This window comes from Triturus cristatus, chromosome 5_1 (assembly GCF_964204655.1).
Source record: "Triturus cristatus chromosome 5_1, aTriCri1.1, whole genome shotgun sequence".
NCBI classification, from domain to species: domain Eukaryota; kingdom Metazoa; phylum Chordata; class Amphibia; order Caudata; family Salamandridae; genus Triturus; species Triturus cristatus.
The window spans coordinates 103,611,321-103,631,820 of record NC_140587.1 but is presented as its reverse complement, the minus strand read 5'-3'; the positions used below and the strand labels follow the sequence as shown (position 1 = coordinate 103,631,820).

At 51.2% G+C, this 20,500-nt stretch overlaps 1 protein-coding gene across 1 annotated transcript in view; it reads left to right on the top strand.

The window, feature by feature from the left end:
* Window positions 1–20,500, top strand: part of WDR97 (WD repeat domain 97) — a 619,749-nt gene that overhangs the window by 427,450 nt on the left and 171,799 nt on the right. Inside the window, exon 20 of the mRNA XM_085604522.1 lies at window positions 6,365–6,562. Coding sequence (XP_085460648.1) covers window positions 6,365–6,562 — 198 coding nt within the window. The remainder of the gene's footprint in view (window positions 1–6,364; window positions 6,563–20,500) is intronic.

Below are 20,500 nucleotides of genomic sequence, written 5' to 3'. Positions count from 1 at the left end.
TCCGGGTGCTGGAGGGTGCTGACCTTGGTGGTCGCTGATGATGGCGGCGAGAGTGGACGGCGACAAGCTGAAACCCAAGTCTATCCGGAGGGGAGCTTATACCCAGGCCAACAACATGGACCGCTATGCGCAGCCAAAGGGATCCCCTAGTGGCCCACATAAGTCGCCTGAGCTGCCCAAGGAGGCCTCGGGCGCATCGTCCGAATTGACTCTGCTGGATGTCATGGGGGCCATTGAGGAGATGAAGGCGACTGTGAACCAGCAATTTGATACCCTGGCTAATAAATTGGACTCGGTGTTGATTGATGTGAATTTGGTCAGAGCGGACCTGTCCAAAACAAATGACCGGGTTGACTCATTGACTCAAGCGGGTTCGAGCCTAACCGTGGATGTGGCCGCTTTGCAGACGGAGGTGCGAAGGTTGCGGCTCGCCAGTGACCTGACTGATCGTCGCCTTGAGGATTCCGAAAGCAGGGCCAGGCGGAATAATGTCCGTATTATCGGGGTGCCCGAACGATCGGAGGATTCTGCTGCGAATCTTTTTGTGGAGGATCTAGTGGTGACTCATCTAGCACCCAAGGGACTGAGCAAGTTCTTCGCTATGGAACGGGCCCACAGGATTCCGGGTGGTGCGCCCAAGGTGGGTGCTCCCCCGCGGCCTATCATTGCCCGACTTTTTAATTTTCGGGATAGAGATGCTATCCTTCAGGCATCGAGGATGGCTGGGCCATTAAAGTTTGAGAACTCTAATGTTAGCTTTTACCCAGACTTCACGCAAGCGGTTCAAAAGCAACGGTCGGGTTTTTTGGCCATCAAACGGCGCTTGAGGGACATGGAGCTGAAATATGCGATGCTATTCCCGGCTAGGCTGCGGGTTGAGTTAGAGGGTCGCTCGCATTTCTTCGACCGGCCGGAGGCGGTTGGAGGATGGCTGGATGTCCTACCTAGGGGTCGAGGTCGGGAAGGTCGGATGGCGGAAGACGGAGAGTGCTCGACGGAGTAGGAATAGAACTGGGATCCTGGCTATGGACCGGACTGGTAACGTTTTGCACCTGTGGCTGCACTGGACTCCAGTTTGTAACACTTTGCCCTTTGGTATTTGGAGGTTGCGGGGGCCTTGCTGGGGCCCTTTCCTCCTTCTGTTTTTTTTTTTTTTTCTGTCTTCTTTGTAGTGAGTTTCATATTGGGGCGACAGGCACACTGCACGTTGGGGGGGCTGTTTGGGCTCATGCAGGGGTGCAGGGAGGGGGGAGTTTTGTTGGGGTTAATGGGGTGGGGTTGGGGTTTGTTTGTTTGCATCACAAGGCGGGGTAATGTTTTCTGTTGTGTTACTATGACTGTGCTCTCCGGGAGGGGGATATTTTGTGCTGGGGGGGATGGGGGGTAAGGGGTTGAGACTTCTATCATGGAATGTGAATGGGCTGGGGGACAGGATAAAGCGGGGGGTGGTCCTGCAGTTCTTGAAACGTATTTCACCTGACATTGTGTTTCTGCAGGAGACGCACCTTATAGGGAACTCTTTCCATGCCATGAACAGGCGGGGATATCGCCTTCTGGCCCATTCTGGTTTCACCTCTGGCTCGAGGGGAGTGTGCATTTTAGTTAGGACCTCTCTCCCATTGGAGGTGGATGAGGTGCTCCACGACGACAGGGGGCGCTACACTGCGCTGCTGGGGAGATGGGAGGGTAAGCTGATTTCGCTGGTTGCTGTCTACGTGCCGCCGGGCCTGCAGACGGCCACCTTTGCTGATTTGGGGCGTCTGCTACTTGGGCTTCCGGGGGGGGTTTTGGTCTTGGGGGGGGATTTTAACGCAGTGGTTTCCGGAGTTGAAGATCGACACCCCCCTAGAGACCTCCCTCGGGCCCAAAACTGGCTGGGGGGGCTTTCTGGATACCCTGGGACTGATAGATTGTTGGCGGTTGAAACACCCTGGACAAGCACAATATACTTTCCACTCCGGGGCCCACGGTAGTCTTTCGAGGCTTGACTATATGCTAGTGCCTGCGGCCCAAGCTGGGATGATTGGGGAGGTGCGACACTTGGCCCGCGGTATTTCTGATCACTCCCCTCTTTTGCTACACTTAGATATTGCCATGGGGGCGGTGGGGAGGGTGGCGCCGATCAACCCCTGGTACCTACGAAACCCCACGATCCGTGCAGACCTGGTTGGGTCCCTGGAACACTATTTTAACGACAACGTGGGGTCGGTGTCTTCCGCCGTCTCCCTTTGGGAGGCCTTTAAGACGGTGCTCCGGGGCCAGGCCCTGTCTCTCATCTCCCATAACAAAAAATGCGAGGCGAAAGAGGTGGTTCGACTAGAAAATGAGATCACCGAGTTGGAGATCGATTTGGAGCAAGGTGATACGGATGACAGACTGCATGTGCTGGGGCTTAAACAGGCCGACTACAAGGCGCTGGTTACTGAATCTGCCAAGAGTATGAGCAGGGAGCAACAGGGGCGTTTGTACGATATGGGTGATAAGGCGGGGAAGTTGATTGCCTGGTTGGATAAGAAGGAGAGAGCGAGTCGAGTGGTGCCGGTTGTTGAGAGGGTGGATGGTGTGTGTGTGACGGACCCCGGTGATATTGTTGATTGCTTTGCGGAGTATTTTCACGGGGTTTACTCCCCGGTCTCTGAACGATCGGAGGAAGACTCTCGCCTGCTGCTTAAAGACATCGCTTTGCCATCTCTATCTGATGAGGATAAATTACTGATGGACGCTCCCCCGTCGCCGGATGAGATTGCTTTGGCCATTCGCTCTATTGCTTCTGGCAAGGCCATGGGTCCTAATGGCCTTCCCATCGAATTATATAAGTTGCGCCCAGATAGGATTGCGCCGTATCTCCGGGACATGTTCCTCGAGGCACAGGCGGCAGGCTCCCTCCCCCCTGACCAACGTCTTGCTACTATTGTTGTTATCCATAAGGAAGGGAAGCCGCGGGATCGGTGTACTTCTTACAGGCCTATCTCTTTGTTGAACGCGGAGCCCAAAATCCTTGCCAAGGTACTGGCCAATCGCCTGATCCGGGTCGTGGGCGACCTGATCCATCAGGATCAATCTGGTTTTATACCCCACCGCAATACCGCTTTGAACCTGCGGCGACTGCATGGCGTCCTCGCTAGAGCGCCATTCATGCGTGAGCCGGCCATTTTGGCGTCCCTGGACGCTACCATGGCGTTTGACACCTTGGAATGGCCGTATATTTGGGCAGCATTGGCGAAGTTTGGGTTCGGCCCGGGGTTCATCGGTTGGGTGAAATTGCTTTATGATAACCCACTGGCACAGGTGGTGGTCAACGGACGGGTGTCGGCTCCTTTTGCTTTGGGTAGGGGCACGCGACAGGGATGTCCGTTGTCGCCTCTTCTTTTTGCGCTTTGTTTGGAGCCCCTTGCGGAGTGGCTGCAGTGGCACCCTTCGATGCATGGCCTTAGATGGACGCCGGAGTACGAGGATCGTGTCTCCCTATATGCGGACGATATCCTCTTGTATCTTGCATCTCCACGCAAATCGCTCATTGTATTGGTGGATGTGTTGAGCTCCTTTGGTCGCAACTCCGGATTGGTCATTAACTGGGCTAAGTCTTGTGTGTACGTTCTCTCCGGGGAGACCCCCCCCTTCCGCGGGGGTGCCCTATCCAGGTTGCGCAGTCGGGGTTTAAGTATTTGGGAATCTTTATAACCCTAGACCCGGTGGCCCGGTATGAGCGGAATCTTCTCCCCCCCCCTTCAGCGCCTAAGGGCGGATGTGGCGGGTTGGCGGCGGCTGCCGCTCTCGCCGCTCGGCCGGGCGGCGTTGTTCAAAATGATGTCGCTGCCACGCTTTTTGTACGGCCTACAGAACACTGTGGACGTAGTGCCGGCCCGCTATTTTCGGGAGGTGGAGTGTCTTCAGCGTCGATTGTTTTGGGATGGGCGGCCGCGGATCGCTCTCGCCAAACTAACCCTACCGTGGTACGATGGGGGGGTCGCTCTCCCTGATATTAAACGATATTATTGGGCCTCCCAATTGGCTGCTGTCAATCACGGGATGTATGGGCCTGCTTTGAACCCGGCTTTTGAGATGGACAAATTGTTATTGCCAAGCGGGGATTATAATCGAGCACTATACTCGGGGTCCCTTGATGCGCGATTGACAGGCCCGACGCGGGTCGCGGTGCAGGTGTGGCATGCAGCCAATGCGGCGATGGGGTGGAGGGATCGCTTGACTCGGGCAACGCCATTGTACGCTTCCCGGCGTTTGGGTTATCTGTGTAATACGAAAGGCTTTGAGAAATGGGATGTGATTGGTATCAGCAAGGTAGGGGATCTCTGGACGAAAGGGAAATTTAAGACGTTCGACATGCTGAAAACCGAATATCAGTTGAACGATAGGGAATATTTTCGGTACGCTCAGGTTCATCACGCTTTGTCTTCCGTGTTCCCGGACGTTGCGGCTATTCCGGAGTCCTCCCCGTTGGAAGATAGAGTATTGGACGGCTATGTGCCGGATAGCACCATTTCGCTGATTTATAAGAAGCTTATCAATGATCGAATGGGTTTGCTGACCTCATTGCGAGAGACATGGACTGCCGACGGCTTGGAACTTGACGACGAGGATTGGGTGTCAGCGGTGGCCTCCCCGAAAGAGGTGGCTATCCCGGCCCGTCTGCGTTTCGTCCAGCTTAAGATACTTCATAGAGTGTACGTCACGGGGCCTGGTTTGATGCGTATGGGGTATTCGGTGGATGGTCTGTGTAAGCGAGGCTGTGGACTACTGGGGACTTTCCTCCATATCCTGTGGGAATGTCCGGAAGTGACTCGGTTTTGGTGTAGAGTGCATGCGGTGTTAGAAGAAGTCACGCATGTTGCCTTGTTGCCGGAGGCACGGAGATGTTTGCTGAATGTCTGGGAGCCGACTGATTACAATGTGATGCAGACGCAGTGGGTGACTCTGGGCTATATGGTAGCGAAGCGTGACATTGCACAACTGTGGGGCTCCCAGAGGCCACCAACGGTCTCAGCGTGGAAGGAACACATGGACTGGTGTATGTTCAGAGAGAAAACGGTGTATGTGGCGAGAGGCAAGCCTGGGAAGTGGATTAAGGTGTGGGGTCCCTGGAACTCCTATCGTGGAGGTATTTGCGCCCCGCCCCAGACGCGAGACATGGATGCTGCTCTGTCTCCCTAGCCCGCGCATTCCTCTATGCTCCTGCGACATGTGCATTTGGTTTCTTCTGCCTGCCCCCCCCCCCTCTTTCTCCCTGGGTTTGTTTACCCCTTCGATACGGGGAGCACATGTTACTACTATTGACCTCCTCTGCCTTGTGTGTGTGATGTTTTTCGTTTTCTTGAAAAATATGAAACCTTTCTTTGTTTGTCTATGGACTGCGGCTGCGGCTGGCTGAGTTGATTAGCACTCCAGTAGCTCTCTTATTGCTTCACCGATGTGGCTGTTAAGATGTGTCTATGCTTATAGTGTGCATTAGCGGCCGGCCTGTTGGTTGTAGGCCCATATTTGTATGTCTCTGACATTGTAATAAAGGTTTAAAAAAAAAAAAAAAAAAAAGACTGTAGAAATTCACTGAAAAAACAAAGATCACAGGGACGTTATAGTTAGAAAATAAGATTAAAAAAACCTTAGAAATTCACTGAAAAAGCAAAGGTTACAGAAACATTATAGTTAGGTTGACATTTTACACACACAAAACCATAGAAATTCAGCAGTTATAGTAATAGTTATCTCAAGTAACTATAACTCGCACCCTCGCCATGCACTGCTAATTACCCCCATATTACATCACTCATAACATCTTTTATGACATCATTGATAATATCACTTCAACATTTGTAGTTAAATCATTGACGAGAAAACTGTGCGTGGCAGAGACACAAGCTATTGTTACCTTATGGCACGAATTATAGTTACTTGAGAATGCTATAATTGCTGAATTTCTATAGTTTTGTGTGTGTGAAATCTGAACCTAACTATAACATCCCTGTTAACTTTGTTTTTTCAGTGGATATATATATATATATATGTATATATATATATATATACATTTTGAGGTCTGTGTACCTACCGTGTTAGCCAATCAGAACCTAAATCATTCATCTAAACAAAGTAAAAAATTAATACACTATTAAGGCTAACAAAGTCATTTATTTTCTAGCTCGAACTTCTTCAGGCAATAATCATATATTTGAATATATGTGTGTATACACACAGTACATAAAGGTTAGACATAATCATAAATACCAAAAGGGACACAGTTGCGTGTTATGTGTATATCGGGCATTATGTGAATGACCTGTCATCTTGATGCAAGTGAGATATACATTGTCTGCACTGACTGATGTTTGCATTCTTTTCTGTTTTTCTTAAGACCTTCCCAAAGACCATCACTGTGGGTGAGTTTGTATCCCAGCTGCTGCAAGGCTTGAAACTTGTAAACTTCCCAATGAAAATTGGAATCATCGATGCAATCCTTCTGCTCCATGAACAGGAAGGCTTTCCGAATGTCCGAGAAGTCCACGATGCGCTGATCTTTGGCCTAAACCCTGAAATACCACTTAACCTGCAGGTAAGTAGAAGCAAGTGACACCAAAATAATACATAACACTGCATGGCCTCAGAAGCACAGATTCAAGGTAGGCAGTCATCCAGTCCTTTGACTATTTGCCAACCTGCAGATGCAGATACACACAATACACTCATAATGTTGGTACTGAGGGATCATGACGTCGAGTTTTGCCAAGCGACCCACTTCAGGATGAGATTTGAGATACACTGAATACATTAGTGCATGGGAGACAGCCAAACATCCGTCCTTCCAAGAGCTGCCCTAGCTGTACAATGCACGACTCTGTCTTACAAGACACACCCTATCTGGGCAATACCATGGAAAATGGCAGATACAGAACACAGTCCTAGTATGCATTGAGGGACCCTGGCATCCAGCCTCTCCTATAGATCCTGTGGAGCAGAGCGGATACTCGAAATGTACCCTTGAGTATATACTGACCCAACCTGAACTCCAGGCTCTCCATGAGATGACCAGAAGCTGAGCAGATACATAGAAATCCTGCCCAGTACAGAAAAACACCCTGACTGTCCAAGTTATACCAATGAGCAGAGCAGACACTCATGATGGACGTACAGAGGCAAGCTGACATTCATCCTTTTCAATTGTTGGTGTGGAGCAGAGCAGATACTTGGGAGACATCCCCAGCACACAAAGAGGTGCAGTGATATCCTCCCTCTCCAAACCAGGGCTGGAGCAGGGCAGATACTTGGAAGACATCCCTGCCACCTAAAGAGGTGCAGTGATATCCTCCCTCTCCAAACCAGGGCTGGAGCAGGGCAGATACTTGGAAGACATCCCCGGCACCTAAAGAGGTGCAGTGACATCCTCCCTCTCTAACCCATGGCTGGAGCAGGGCAGATACTTGGAAGACATCCCCAGTACACAAAGAGGTGCAGTGGTATCCTCCCTCTCCAAACCATGGCTGGAGCAGGGCAGATACTTGGAAGACATCCCCGGCACACAAAGAGGTGCAGTGACATCCTCCCTCTCCAAACCAGGGTTGGAGCAGGGCAGATACTTGGAAGACACCCCCAGCACATAAAGAGGTGCAGTGACATCCTCCCTCTCCAAACCAGGGCTGGAGCAGGGCAGAGACATGGAAGACATCCCCAGCACATAAAGAGGTGCAGTGACATCCTCCCTCTCCAAACCAGGGCTGGAGCAGGGCAGAGACATGGAAGACATCCCCAGCACACAAAGAGGTGCAGTGACATTCTCCCTCTCCAAACCATGGCTAGAGCAGGGCAGATACTTGGAAGACATCCCCAGCACACAGGTGCAGTGACATCCTCCCTCTCCAAACCAGGGCTGGAGCAGGGCAGAGACATGGAAGACATCCCCAGCACCTAAAGAGGTGCAGTGACATCCTCCCTCTCCAAACCAGGGCTGGAGCAGGGCAGAGACATGGAAGACATCCCCAGCACACAACGAGGTGCAGTGACATCCTCCCTCTCCAAACCATGGCTAGAGCAGGGCAGATACGTGGAAGACATCCCCAGCACACAAAGAGGTGCAGTGACATCCTCCCTCTCTAACCCATGGCTGGAGCAGGACAGACTCTCAAAATACATCATGTTCATCTATCAGAACACAGTGACACCTCGCCTGTTGAGTGATGTCCTAGACACAGAATACAAGAGTCCTGTATATCCACAGGACCTATGGAGGCACTCAAATATGCAGTGCCCCATGTCATGCCCTGGAGTAAACCAGATGCTCAGAACAGATCCCTATAAGTACTGAGGAACCCACACATACAGCATACCCAGTGATGCCCCAGCATCTGAACCAGACACTCAAAAACAGAAAAAGTGTCCCGTAAAGGAGCTCTTCCACAGTCTCAGGGCTTGTGTTGGGCGGACACTGTGTGGGCACAGTGGGTGGTGGTACTTGATAAGTGCATGGCCACTCATCATGTATAGTGGCCCTTTACTGGGTCTTGAGTACCCCGATTCCCACCATTCTGAAGGCATGGCTGCAGCAGTTAACAAGTATGCCAACTGATAACCTTTACTGACCAAACATTTTCCATAGATTTTCTGGTTTTAAAGCATGTAAAATGTAAACACTGTGCCAATCAGCAGACAGTAAATTTACAAAGAGTTGTACAGAGGTAGCGGAGAGCGTGGGTGATATAACTGGTAGGAATGAGTACAACCTGGAGGGGAGCTATCATTCTGGGCACACATTCACCAGGCCCCCCACAGACCACCAACCTCTGTGCACTGAGTTTCCCACACAAGTGTGACACGCCACGCAGAGCAGACGACCAGCAACTGAGAGGGAATAAGGACTCCAGTTATGGGGGCTGCATAGATTCTACAGGGAACTAACCAGTTTGCCTTCTCATCTCAAGGAGTTAAGGTAAAAGGCATGTGCCGCTCAACTATGATTGGTTGCCACTTGCCATCCTATAGCTTGGGACGAAGGGGCAGTGACAACATCCATAACTTTCAGTAGAAGTCTGACCATTCAAGTGCATCCAATGCCTTTGTACAAAATGCTATTAGTCTGATCACGCGCGATGTTGCTGGTGAGGTCATCAGTACTTAGGGGACATCTTTGCCTATCTAAGCACAGCTGGGGTATTTCAGTGGGTGTTAGGTGTCGGTCCATAACTTCCTTTCACCTAAGGGATTTGAGGAAATCTTTGTTTATAATAACATTTTAGTTGGTAATTTTAGGAGCCAACCATAAAAAACCTTTAAGGGAGTTTTTTCAGGGGCATTTTTAGGTTTAGTGATAATAGGTTATGCCTCTTTTGTACACTATCCACCGTGCCTGGCTGGCAGTGGGTCCACCAGGATCCAGGTATGTATTAAAGTCTCTAAAACGCTATGAGATAAGGGTAAGCTCCAGAACGTAGACTCTAGTCTGAGAATGTCAAAGGTGTTTATGTAGGACAGAGTCCAGGTTAGGACATGAAAGTAGGGTCTTTAGCCAGGTATCTGCTGGCTCAGGCCCAAAATTGTGCCTAGTAACAATCTCCCTCAGTGCTGTGCCCAGTGCACACTGGGCGCTAGGCTTGCCCTAGTGCCACATTCTGCTCCAACCATAACTTTTTCCATAAACGGGGGCTTAGGGGATTGACCGGCGATGTTATGGTTGTGTAGTACACAGTACATGGGCAAGTTCCCTGTTTTATAATAACAATAAAACTCCTTTAGGGTTTTTTAGGGAATTCTTTTTTTTTTTATTTTATTTTTTATAAAAACCTTTATTTAGGTCAGTCTGGAACACAGCTATTCAGCCGACATCCCGGAGGTTCGGCAGCCAATTAAGTACAACACATGGAAGTGTCCATAGCTCTGGTACAGGAAAAAACAAAGGTTCCTTTTTTTAAAACAACCTAAAGTAAATAACACAAGCAAGGCAGTATACACAATAAACTCGTGCCAGTTCCCGATGGGGGCGCGGCCCCATTCCCAAAATCAGAACAAAGCCACCGGTCGGGTGGATGAGGGAGAAGCAGAGGCGCTAACATTCTAGCATATAGTCATCATGAAAATCCCAAGTTGGAAGTGAAGCTAGGGGGAAAGTTGCTCCCCTAACGGTTCAGAGGCCGGGGGCAGACATATATCACCCCTATACTGGTTCCATCGTCCCCATATCTTATGCCATTTCTTAGGCCGCCCCCGGGCACTATACACCGTTTTCTCCCTAAACATGCTCCAGTCCATATTTTCCATCCATGCTTCCATAGCGGGAGATCTCTGAGAACCCCACAGTCGCGCAATATCACGCTTCGCCACCATATTTCCTAGGGTCACCCATTGAGTCTGCGCCGCATCATAGTCAGTAGGACCCCAGACATTCAAAAGACAGCGCTGTGCCTCTGGCAGCAGTGCAATACCCGTGACCTCCTGCATCACAACATGAATTTGCTTCCAGAACTCCGCGATCACACCACATTCCCATATGATATGTAGGAAGGTGCCCACCATCCCACAGCCCCTCTTACATAAGCCATCCTCGGAGAAACCCATATGAATCAGTCGGGCCCTGTGACATAGACTCTATGCAGTATCTTAAGCTGGACCAGCCTTAGTCGTGCCGGGATCGCGACCTCCTTAGGTGAGGAGATGGCATACTGCCAGTCCTCATCATCCAGTTCAAGGCCGTCCCTAGTCCACTGATCACGCACCCCTAGGAGGAGGTCAGTCCGGACATTAACAAGCTTCTTGTAAATTAAGGAGATTGTACTCTCCGGCATATGGCCATCCAGGATCCGATCCTCCAAGGGAGAGGACTCAGGCACAGTCTCCCCCTCGACGAGGACGGACCGCAGAGCATGGCGTACCTGTGCATACCGGAAATATTCCGTACCCTCCAGATCGTACTCCGTCCGTAGCTCGTCAAACGATTTAACTCGTCCCTTAACCAGCAGGTCCCCCACCCTGGATATCCCGATCAGGTCCCATTTCTCGAATCCCTTCGTGTGCCAAAGTTTCCCCAACATATCGGAGTCAAACAGCGGAGTAGCGAGGGTAAGCCTATCCTTCCAACCCAGCGAGTTCGTAACAGCCTTCCACACGTGCACCGCCGCCTTGGTTGGCCCCATGAGGGACCCATCCGTTGACCTGGAGTAGAGTGCTCTGAAGTAATTACCCCCGCGCAGCAACCACCGGTCCATAGCGAAGCCGGGGCTCAGCGCCGGACCGTAGACTCCATGGTTGATCGCACTCAACTGAGAGGCCCAATAGTATCTTCTAATGTCAGGAAGCGCGATACCCCCATCGTACCACGGAAGGGTCAGCTTTGCAATAGCTATACGCGGTCGGCCATCCCACAGCAACGAGCGCTGTAGGCTCTCGACCTCCCGAAAATAGCTGGCCGGGACCAGCTCCAGGGTATTCTGCAGGGCATAGAGAAAACGGGGAAGAGACATCATTTTCAACAGCGCGGCACGGCCAAGGAGGGAAAGCGGCAACCGCCGCCAGCCCGCCACATCCCGCCGCAGGCGCGTCAATGGAGGGAGCAGGTTTCTATCATATCGAACAATTGGATCGGTGGAGATATAGATCCCTAGATACAAAAAGCCCTCCCGGGCGATCTGGATCGAGCAATTCCGCGGGAGAACAGGGACGTCTCCACTCAGGGCATACAGATACAACTTCCCCCAGTTAATGGTGAGACCCGAGTTCCTACCAAAAGAAGTCAAAATGTCACAGACTACTATGAGAGACTTCCTGGGTGAAGTGAGGTATGGCAAAATGTCGTCGGCATAAAGAGAAATGCGGTCCTCATGATCTGGTGACCATCGGATCCCCCTTATGTCCGGGTGCCATCGTATCCATGCCGCCAGCGGTTCAAGAGCGAGAGCAAACAACAACAGCGACAGGGGACAACCCTGCCTGGTGCCCCTCCCCAGCCCGAACGGACAGGACGCCCTACCATTGACCGCGACTTTAGCCAAGGGTCCTTCATACAGTAGTCTCACCCAGCCAACAAAGCCAGGTCCAAAGCCGAATTTTGCAAGTGCAGCCCACAGATATGCCCACTCTACCGTGTCAAAAGCCATCGTGGCGTCAAGTGCAGCCACAATGGTCGACTCCCGCAGCGACCCCGTCCTTGCGAGCACGCCGTGGAGGCGCCTAAGGTTCAACGCAGTGTTACGGTGCGGGATGAAACCGGAGTGGTCCGGGTGGATCAGGTCCCCGATCACCCTGATCAAACGGTTGGCCAGTATTTTAGCGAGGATTTTCGGCTCGGCATGAAGTAGCGAAATCGGCCTATATGAGCTGCATTTATTCCTGGGCTTGCCATCTTTGTGTATGACCACAATTGTCGTCAGGCGTTGGTCGAATGGAAGGCATCCCGTCTCCCGCGCCTCTACAAACATAGCTCGCAGATGTGGAGCGATCTTGTCCGGCCGGAGTTTATAGAGCTCAATTGGCAGACCATTCGGGCCCGAGGCCTTGCCCGGGCGCAGTGAACGGATAGCACCCGCGACTTCGTCAGCTGTGATGTCACCGTCTAGATCTTCCCTGTCTATGTCAGAGAGGCAAGGTAGAGCCAGATCGCGCAGAAGTTCACACAAGTCCTCCACCGGCCTGTCCGACACAGAGGTATAGACCGCGCGGAAATAATCTGCGAAGCACTGGACTATGCCATCCGGCTCAGTGACAATAACGCCACCCTCTGTTACTAGTTCCGGCACCACACGATTGACCCGCTCTTTTTTATCCAGCCACGCTATTAATTTCCCGGCCTTGTCCCCAACATCGTACAGTCGCCCCTGCTGCTCCCTACTCAGGGCTTTGGCTGCATTCGTCACCAGGGCCTTATACTCCGACTGCTTAAGGCTCAATTTATGCAGCATTGCTGCCGTAACCTCCTCCTCCAAAACCAACTCTAGAGCCGCTATCTCCGCCTCGATCTGAGCGACCTCCGCATCCCTCCGACGTTTGGCTGCCGCTATCAAGGAAAGGGCCTCTCCTCTCAGCACAGTTTTAAACGCTTCCCACAAAGACACCGCAGACGTGACCGAGCCTAGATTTTCCTGGAAGTAGAGATCGACCGCCTTCAGCACCGCGCTACGAGTCCTAGGGTCACGGAGATACCAGGGGTTAATCGGAGCCACCCTGCCCCCCACTCCTCTACCAACATCCATACAGATCCACACCGGCGAATGGTCAGAAATACCCCTAGCCATGTGCCTAGCCTCGGACACAAAGGAGGCGTGTGCAGCCAAGGTAAGCACATAATCAATTCTAGAGAGACTGCCATGCGCCCCGGAGTGGAAAGTGTACTGCCGCTGAGTGGGATGCAGCAGTCTCCAACAGTCAACCAGACCAAGGGTATCCACAAAGTCTGAAAGCCATTTCTGCGCCCCCCCCAGAGCTTCTTGGCGGGTGTCTATCAAGCAATCCGGAGCCAACCGCATTAAAGTCACCACCCACCACCAACATTCCCTCTGGGAGATCCAACAGAGCCCTCCCCAGGTCCGCAAATGTGGAGGGCTGCAGCGCAGGAGGGACATAAACCGAAACCAGGACCAGCGTCCTGCCCTCCCACCTCCCCGCCACAGCCGCAAATCGCCCCCTATCATCAACAGTGGTGGAGTCAACCTCAAACGGCAGCGAGGGCCTGACAAGTATTCCAGCCCCTCTAGAGCCCGAGGAAAACCCCGAGTGTGCAACGAATTTGTAGCCCTTCCTGTTGAGTGCGTAGCACGTGTTACCTATCAAGTTCGTCTCTTGCAATAAAACTATATCAGGGGAGCATCGCTTCAGAAATTGCAGGACAATCCCTCGCTTAATACGATCCCCTAAGCCTTTAACATTCCAACTGAGTATCTTTAAGCCCCTACCCCCATCCCGAAATGTAAGGAGACCTCCACCCCCCCGTAGAACCGCACTCGAGCTACAGAAGCTTGCATCACAACACCTTGCAAAACAAAAAACCAACAACAACCACTTCAACAACCCCATTCCACCCCCCACCCTGCACCCCTGCGTAAGCTTAAAAAGCCCCCCCAACTTGCAGTGTGCCTGTCACCCTATTCAAAGACTAATCTACAAAAAGAACCCCAGAGGAGGAAAAAGCTCCCTTCATACCCCCGCCGCCCCCCGGGCTACCACCCTCCCGGAGGAACCGAAAACTGTGAGTCACTGTCCTGGGCAAAATCAAAATGATCTAGCACCCGAGTCCTCACTCTTGTTCATCACGGCCACCTTCTGCTCCACCGGCATGTTCCCCGCTAGTCCGTCGTTGGGGCAATGTGTCCAGCCAGTCTCCGACCATGTCCGGTGATTCAAAAAAGAAAGTCCGCTCTTCATACACCACACGCAACCTGGCCGGGAAGAGCATGGCGTACTGCAGTCCCATCTCTCTTAGCCTTCTCTTAACCGCCAGGAAGCTCTGCCTTTGCTTCTGCACCACCTGGGTAAAGTCCGGATAAAAACTCACTGTGGTGTTCTGGAAAGTCATTGGGCCGGACACTCGTGATGCTTGTAGAATGGCGTCGCGGTCCCTGAAATTAAAGATCCTGGCGACAATCGGTCTCGGAGGGGCCCCCACCTTGGGCCTCCCACCAGGGACTCTGTGGGCCCGTTAAACAGTAAAGAACTTACTGAGGCCTTTGGGCGCCAGATGGTTTACCACCAAGTCCTCCACGAACAGGTCCACCGACTGTTCCTCCGAGTTTTCCGGGACCCCAATAATGCGCACGTTATTGCGCCGTGCCCGGCCTTCAAAGTCCTCCAGCCGTCGGGCAAAGAGGTCGTTTGCGGTCCTCAAGTTACGGACTTCCAGCTGCAGATCAGAGACATCTCCCATAAGGCCAGAGGTTTTAAGGTCCAAGGATTGAACCCGCTCATTAGTTTTCCCCAGGTCTGCCCGAATCAAGTTGACGTCGATCGAGATTGTGTCCACTTTATGTGCCAGGGTCTCGAATTGCTGCCCGATAGAGGACTGCATCCCCTCGATGGCCCCCATGATATCCTGCAGGGTTGGTTCCGTGGCGGGGGGCAAACCATCTTTCAAGGCTTCCAGTGGCCGTCTCGATCCGCCCGGTGACCCCTTCTGCTGGGCATAACGATCCATGTTGTTGGTTTGGGTGTATCCTCCCCGCCTGGTATTCTTGGGCTTCTGTTTTTCGGCTTCCGATTTGGCCGACATCGTGATCTTCTGCGGAAACAATCCCCTTGACCATCCAGAGAAGACGACCATGCAACAAGTGACCGGCGCGACTCACTCCCAGGCCAGGGCGCGATGAAAACAGGAAAGCGAAAGCGAAAGCGAAAGTGATGGCACCGTCCTCCCGATGGCTCGCCCCTCACACGGCCGCTGTTGTTCAATTAGTGCTCGGGCACTGTGCCAGCGCAAGCCCCGGGCATCTTCCGGGGAGTAGGCCGCAAACTTCCATGTGGCACAACTTCGGCCTCCGGTGAGCGATTTCAGTCCGGACATCGACGATCACCTCAGCAACGGCTCGCCTCCAATATTCCAGGTGTTAAAAACAGGATGCTTCCGGGGAGTAGGCCGCAAACTTCCATGTGGCACAACTTCGGCCTCCGGTGAGCGATTTCAGTCCGGACATCGACGATCACCTCAGCAACGGCTCGCCTCCAATATTCCAGGTGTTAAAAACAGGATGCTTCACAGGATATTTGCCGGAGGGAGCGAGGGTCTCGGGAGCTCTGAGCTCACGCGGCCATCTTGATCACGCGCTAGGCTCCTCCCCCTTTTTAGGGAATTCTTAAGGTTATTTTATCACATTGATTGGTAACTGCTATTAGCCCCACAGGAGGCCTGTAAATAGGGGTATTGAGGCAGTGCCCCACCACACTGGGAGGAGGGGGGATAACGATAGGCTGGTCTGGCAGTGGAAGAGTAGAAGAGCCTTGCAGAGACGAACAGGGCGTGTGAGATGGGTGAGTTCATCTTGCATAATGTGTGCCTCTGTGAGGCGGAAGCGAGGGCAGACAGGGACCGCCATTTTAGTGTTGCCTGGTCTGCAGGCAATGCCTGGAGGTGACGTCATGAATACATATGGCTGTGTTTACCTTGCCCTATTGCACCCGACATTTGTTCAGAAGTGTGCAAGAGCCGGGAAATCTCAGATGGAGCTGTAACGATGAATTCCAGTTATATTTAAATGTCAGTTCACGAAGCAGGTTGTCACAATATCTCTGTTTATTATGGGAATATTTTAAAGCACTCAGCAGTGTTCACTCTAACATGGCCTGGATTTTAAGTTGGATCAAGCGCCATCCTCACTTGGTGGAACCGGCGTCCATCTGGTAGTCTTACTGGGAAGACTTAGTCAAAGTGTTTAACAAACTTGTGCATTTACACTTCTTTTCGAAAAATGTATGCAGATTCATCAGAGTAAGATAAAATAAGAAGCAATAAAAAGTATTTTATGTGTATGTATATATATAAATGTATATGTATGTGTGTATATATTAAGTCTGGGCATTGAACGGAGTTTGCTTAGTTTAACACGCTCCCTGTTACGCGGAGCTCGCATAGTTACGAAAAACTCTGCTCCACGTAGCAGAGTTTCTTTCCTCCCTCGTGTTCGTCAACATGGAAAATCAACCTGCCGGCGAGATTTCTCAACGCGGGCTGTCAGATTCCTCATTGGGAGTGGTCGCGTATGCTCGCAACCGCTGCTGTTGAAACTGTCTATTCACGTTGAGAAAGCTGTCACTCAAGTAAAAATCGACTTGAGCAGCAGAAAGGAAGCAGCGCCCGCTTGCGCTGTGCATGGTGCCGTTCGCGATGATTGCACAGTGCGGACTAGCACCTGGCACTGAAAATCACTGCAAACAGCATTTATCTAACGCACAGTTTTTTTCGCACTTTGCGGAGTTCCGAATATCATAGCGGTACTCTACCCAGGATGAGTGTGTGTGTGTATATATATATATATATATTTTATATGTATATATATATATAGATACATACGCACACACACACACACACCGTTAGTTGTTTTTGTTTTTTTTAATCCCAATATGGTTATGGCTGTATTTGCCATTTTACAAATCAGAGATTATTGACCATTGTTTCTCTATATAAAGATAGTTAATGTAAAACTCCTCCTCTCTTGCTCCAATGTTGCCCCCTCTTGTACAGCGCTCTGTTGCTTTGTCACTGGGTTTGCATGGTATAATGCACCTGCATAGATGCTCACCAGTGACCCTTGGGTTTATGATTCGTGGACATGTACTAATTTGATCGGATTCACAAAATCTCAAGTAGAAAGGCTTGGCAAAGTAAATAACTCATAGATTTCCATGCGTCCTGATGGAGTTTACAGTGAAGCGCGTCCCTCACCTTTTCTGGACTTGCTGTTGTAAAAATGTCTCTTTATCCTTACGGGTGCCATCTTGTGTAGAGAAAACCAAACATAATTCTCTCTGCTCAGTCCTGCCTTTCGAACAATCATTAACATTAGGCATTCTAGAATATTGCTTTTTAGGTCTCGCCTGGCGAACACAGCACGAAAGCGCTGTCGCCAGCGAGATCTATTGTTGCTGACTTGCCTTGGAAGTGGGACAGGAGATGGGCATGCGCAAGGCTTTTGGCGGATTTGAGCCGGTGTACGCACACGTGAACACGCACATCCACACACCCGATGTGCACATCTCCTGTCCCCCCTTCCGACCACATGCCAGCCCCGTTGGAGCGGCCCGCTGCAAGACGGGGCCGCTCAGAATGGCAAAAGGACACTTTGCACCAACAATAGCCCACACGGAGCCCCCCAGCCCTTTTTCACTCACCGGTTCCTCTTCTGGGGGGGGGGGGCTCCTTCTCGCGGCTGCAGCACTTCTCTTGCGGGGCTTCCCTGCACTCCTGGGAGCCCCGCGTTGCTGTGGGCAGCCTCGGCCGCCGCACTGTACACCCGGGCCCCCTCCTGGGACACGGGGCTTCTCTCCACTCCTGCCTCCACCGTGGGGCTCTCCCTTCAGCATGGGAGCCCCGCGTTAGCACGGCACGCCGGTTTCTGTTTTTGCCGGAGCAGGCCCCGCCCACGTCCCGGGCAAGGGCGCCTGACTTCCGGATTGTTTAAACTGTAGTTTACTGGAACGAGTCAGGAGACAGTTGTTGAGAGAATCTGTCCACCATCTAAGTAGATCCTTGGGTTGCAGCTGTGTCTTAATAAAAGGAAATCGTCCAGATGTCTTTTAATATAACGTTTTTAAAAAGTCCTTCGTTGAAAATGAGCCCATTACATAACATTTATCCAATAATATCCTGGAGCCATCTGGAGCTCAAGATGCAGCAGATGAGCTCTTTCTACAGCAGACAACTTTGTACATATCTGGACAATAGACACATACTCCATGATAAACAGAGCAAATTTGTTTAAAAGGATAGTACAGACGGGGTAAAAGCTGGAGCGTCTGGCTGCTTGCTGGCTCAGAGCTCACGCAATGACCATCACCTACGTCTCACGCAATGACCGTCACCCACGTGAGAGTGCCTTGGAAGCAGTGAGAAGGCTCAATAACCGTCACCCACGTGAGAGCGCCTCGGAAGCAGTGAGAAGGCGCAATGAAAGAAGAGTGGCCGTGCTATTCACGCGCATCCTTGTTATCCTCCGTAGTCCAGACACTTAAGGGCATCATCTATAAATAGCGCCTCAAACAAAGAGCGGCACAGTGTTCCTTTTGAGACGCTCTCTTGTGCCAGGACAAAGGGTCCCAGAAGGCTCTTGTTTATGAGAAGTGTGTCCGGGAAGGGGCCGGAGCCCGTGAATAACTCTCCCGACGCTTTCTGGAAAGGAATGTTGGCTTTTGCCTTTCCTCCCGGGCACCAATATCTTCCCTGCGTGACCCGGAGCCTTGGGCAACCACGATAGCATGGGTGTTAATTCTGTGATGTATTCTGGGTCAAAGGGTGTTTGATTTCCTTTCTACTCCTTTGTGAATCGATGTTCATGTCTGCTCCAGCATCTCGTTGCTCTATCCTGTGATTAGCACCCGTCCGAAGGCACGTTACTTTTTATAGTATTGATGCAAAGCACTAAGGGTATGTTTCCTTATAAAATGAGAAAGATTAAACTTTGGGGCATATTTACTAGAAAATGACGTAGCGCGACGCTGCAAGCCATCTTGGTGCGCTGAGCTGCGTCATTAGTAAAGTGCAGGGTTGCGTCATATTTACAGCAGTATGACGCATACCTGTGCTCTCCTCTGCGCTGGCGCACAATTAGCTGCCATGCGCCAATGCAGGCACCCTTGCACCATGGCGCAAGTGCAAGGGTGCCGGTGCAGGGATAATTGTTTTTGTGCAGTAAGAGACACCTTCCAGCACAAAAACAATAATTGATGTTGTTTTCCTCCTATGTGTGCTACAATAGAAAAAGCAACAAGCATTTGCAATGCAATAGGTCTCGCATTTGCGAGAGTTTGAGCTATTGGGATTGTAAATGACAAAGCCTTTTATTTATGCGTTTGAAAACCTGCAAGCTGTGCGTAAACAAGCACTTTGTACTTATAGTCCTTGCTTATGAGAAGCAAGGCTGGCAGTCTCTTTTACTGCCAGCCTTGCTTCTCCTAAGCAAGGACTATACGTACAAAGTGCATGTTTATGCACCGCTTGCAGGTTTTCAAAACAAAGGAATAAAAGGCATTGTCATTTACAATGCCAAAAGCTCCAACTCTCGCAAATGCGAGACCAATTGCATTGCAAATGCTTGTTTTTTATGACATCTGCTTGAGTTTTGAGATCTATTGTGACTTCCGCCCCATTTCCCTACACCCTTTCCCAGCCAAGGTACTAGAGAAAGCAATGAAATTCTAACTCACCGCCCACCTGGAGAAGAACAACCTTCTGGATGCCTCCCAATCAGGATTTCACTCAAATCACAGCACCGAGACTGCCCTGATTGCAGCCACAGACAACATCAGGATTCTTCTTGACGGAGTGACCGCCGCCCTGATGCTCTCTCTGCAGCATTTGATGCTGTGTCCCAGCACATTCTCCTACATGGTCTCCACCAAATGGGGATCCAAGGGAAAGCCCTTGAATGGGTTTCGTTCTTCCTTTCCGGATGAACCCAAAGCGTACGCCTCCCACCCTTCACCTCGGGACCAAAAAACATCATCTGTGGCATCCCTCAAGGATCCTCTCTAAGCCTGACCCTCTTCAACTCTTACATGGCACATTTTGCCACCTTGGTCAGATCCCACGGCATGAACATAATCTCCTAGGCCAGCGACACTCAGCTCATCCTCTAACTATTCTCAGACCCGACTAACACCAAATCTAACTTCCACAGGTGCATGACCAGCATCGCAAGCTGGATGCAGAGCCAATGTCTCAAACTCAACACAGACAAAACAAAGATTCTCTTCTGGAGCAGAAACTCCCTGTCGGACAACTCCTGGTGGGCAACGGTGCTCAGACCTGCACCCAAACCCACAGAGCATGCAGGAAACCTCTGAATAATACTGGACAGCAAGTTCTCGATGAGGA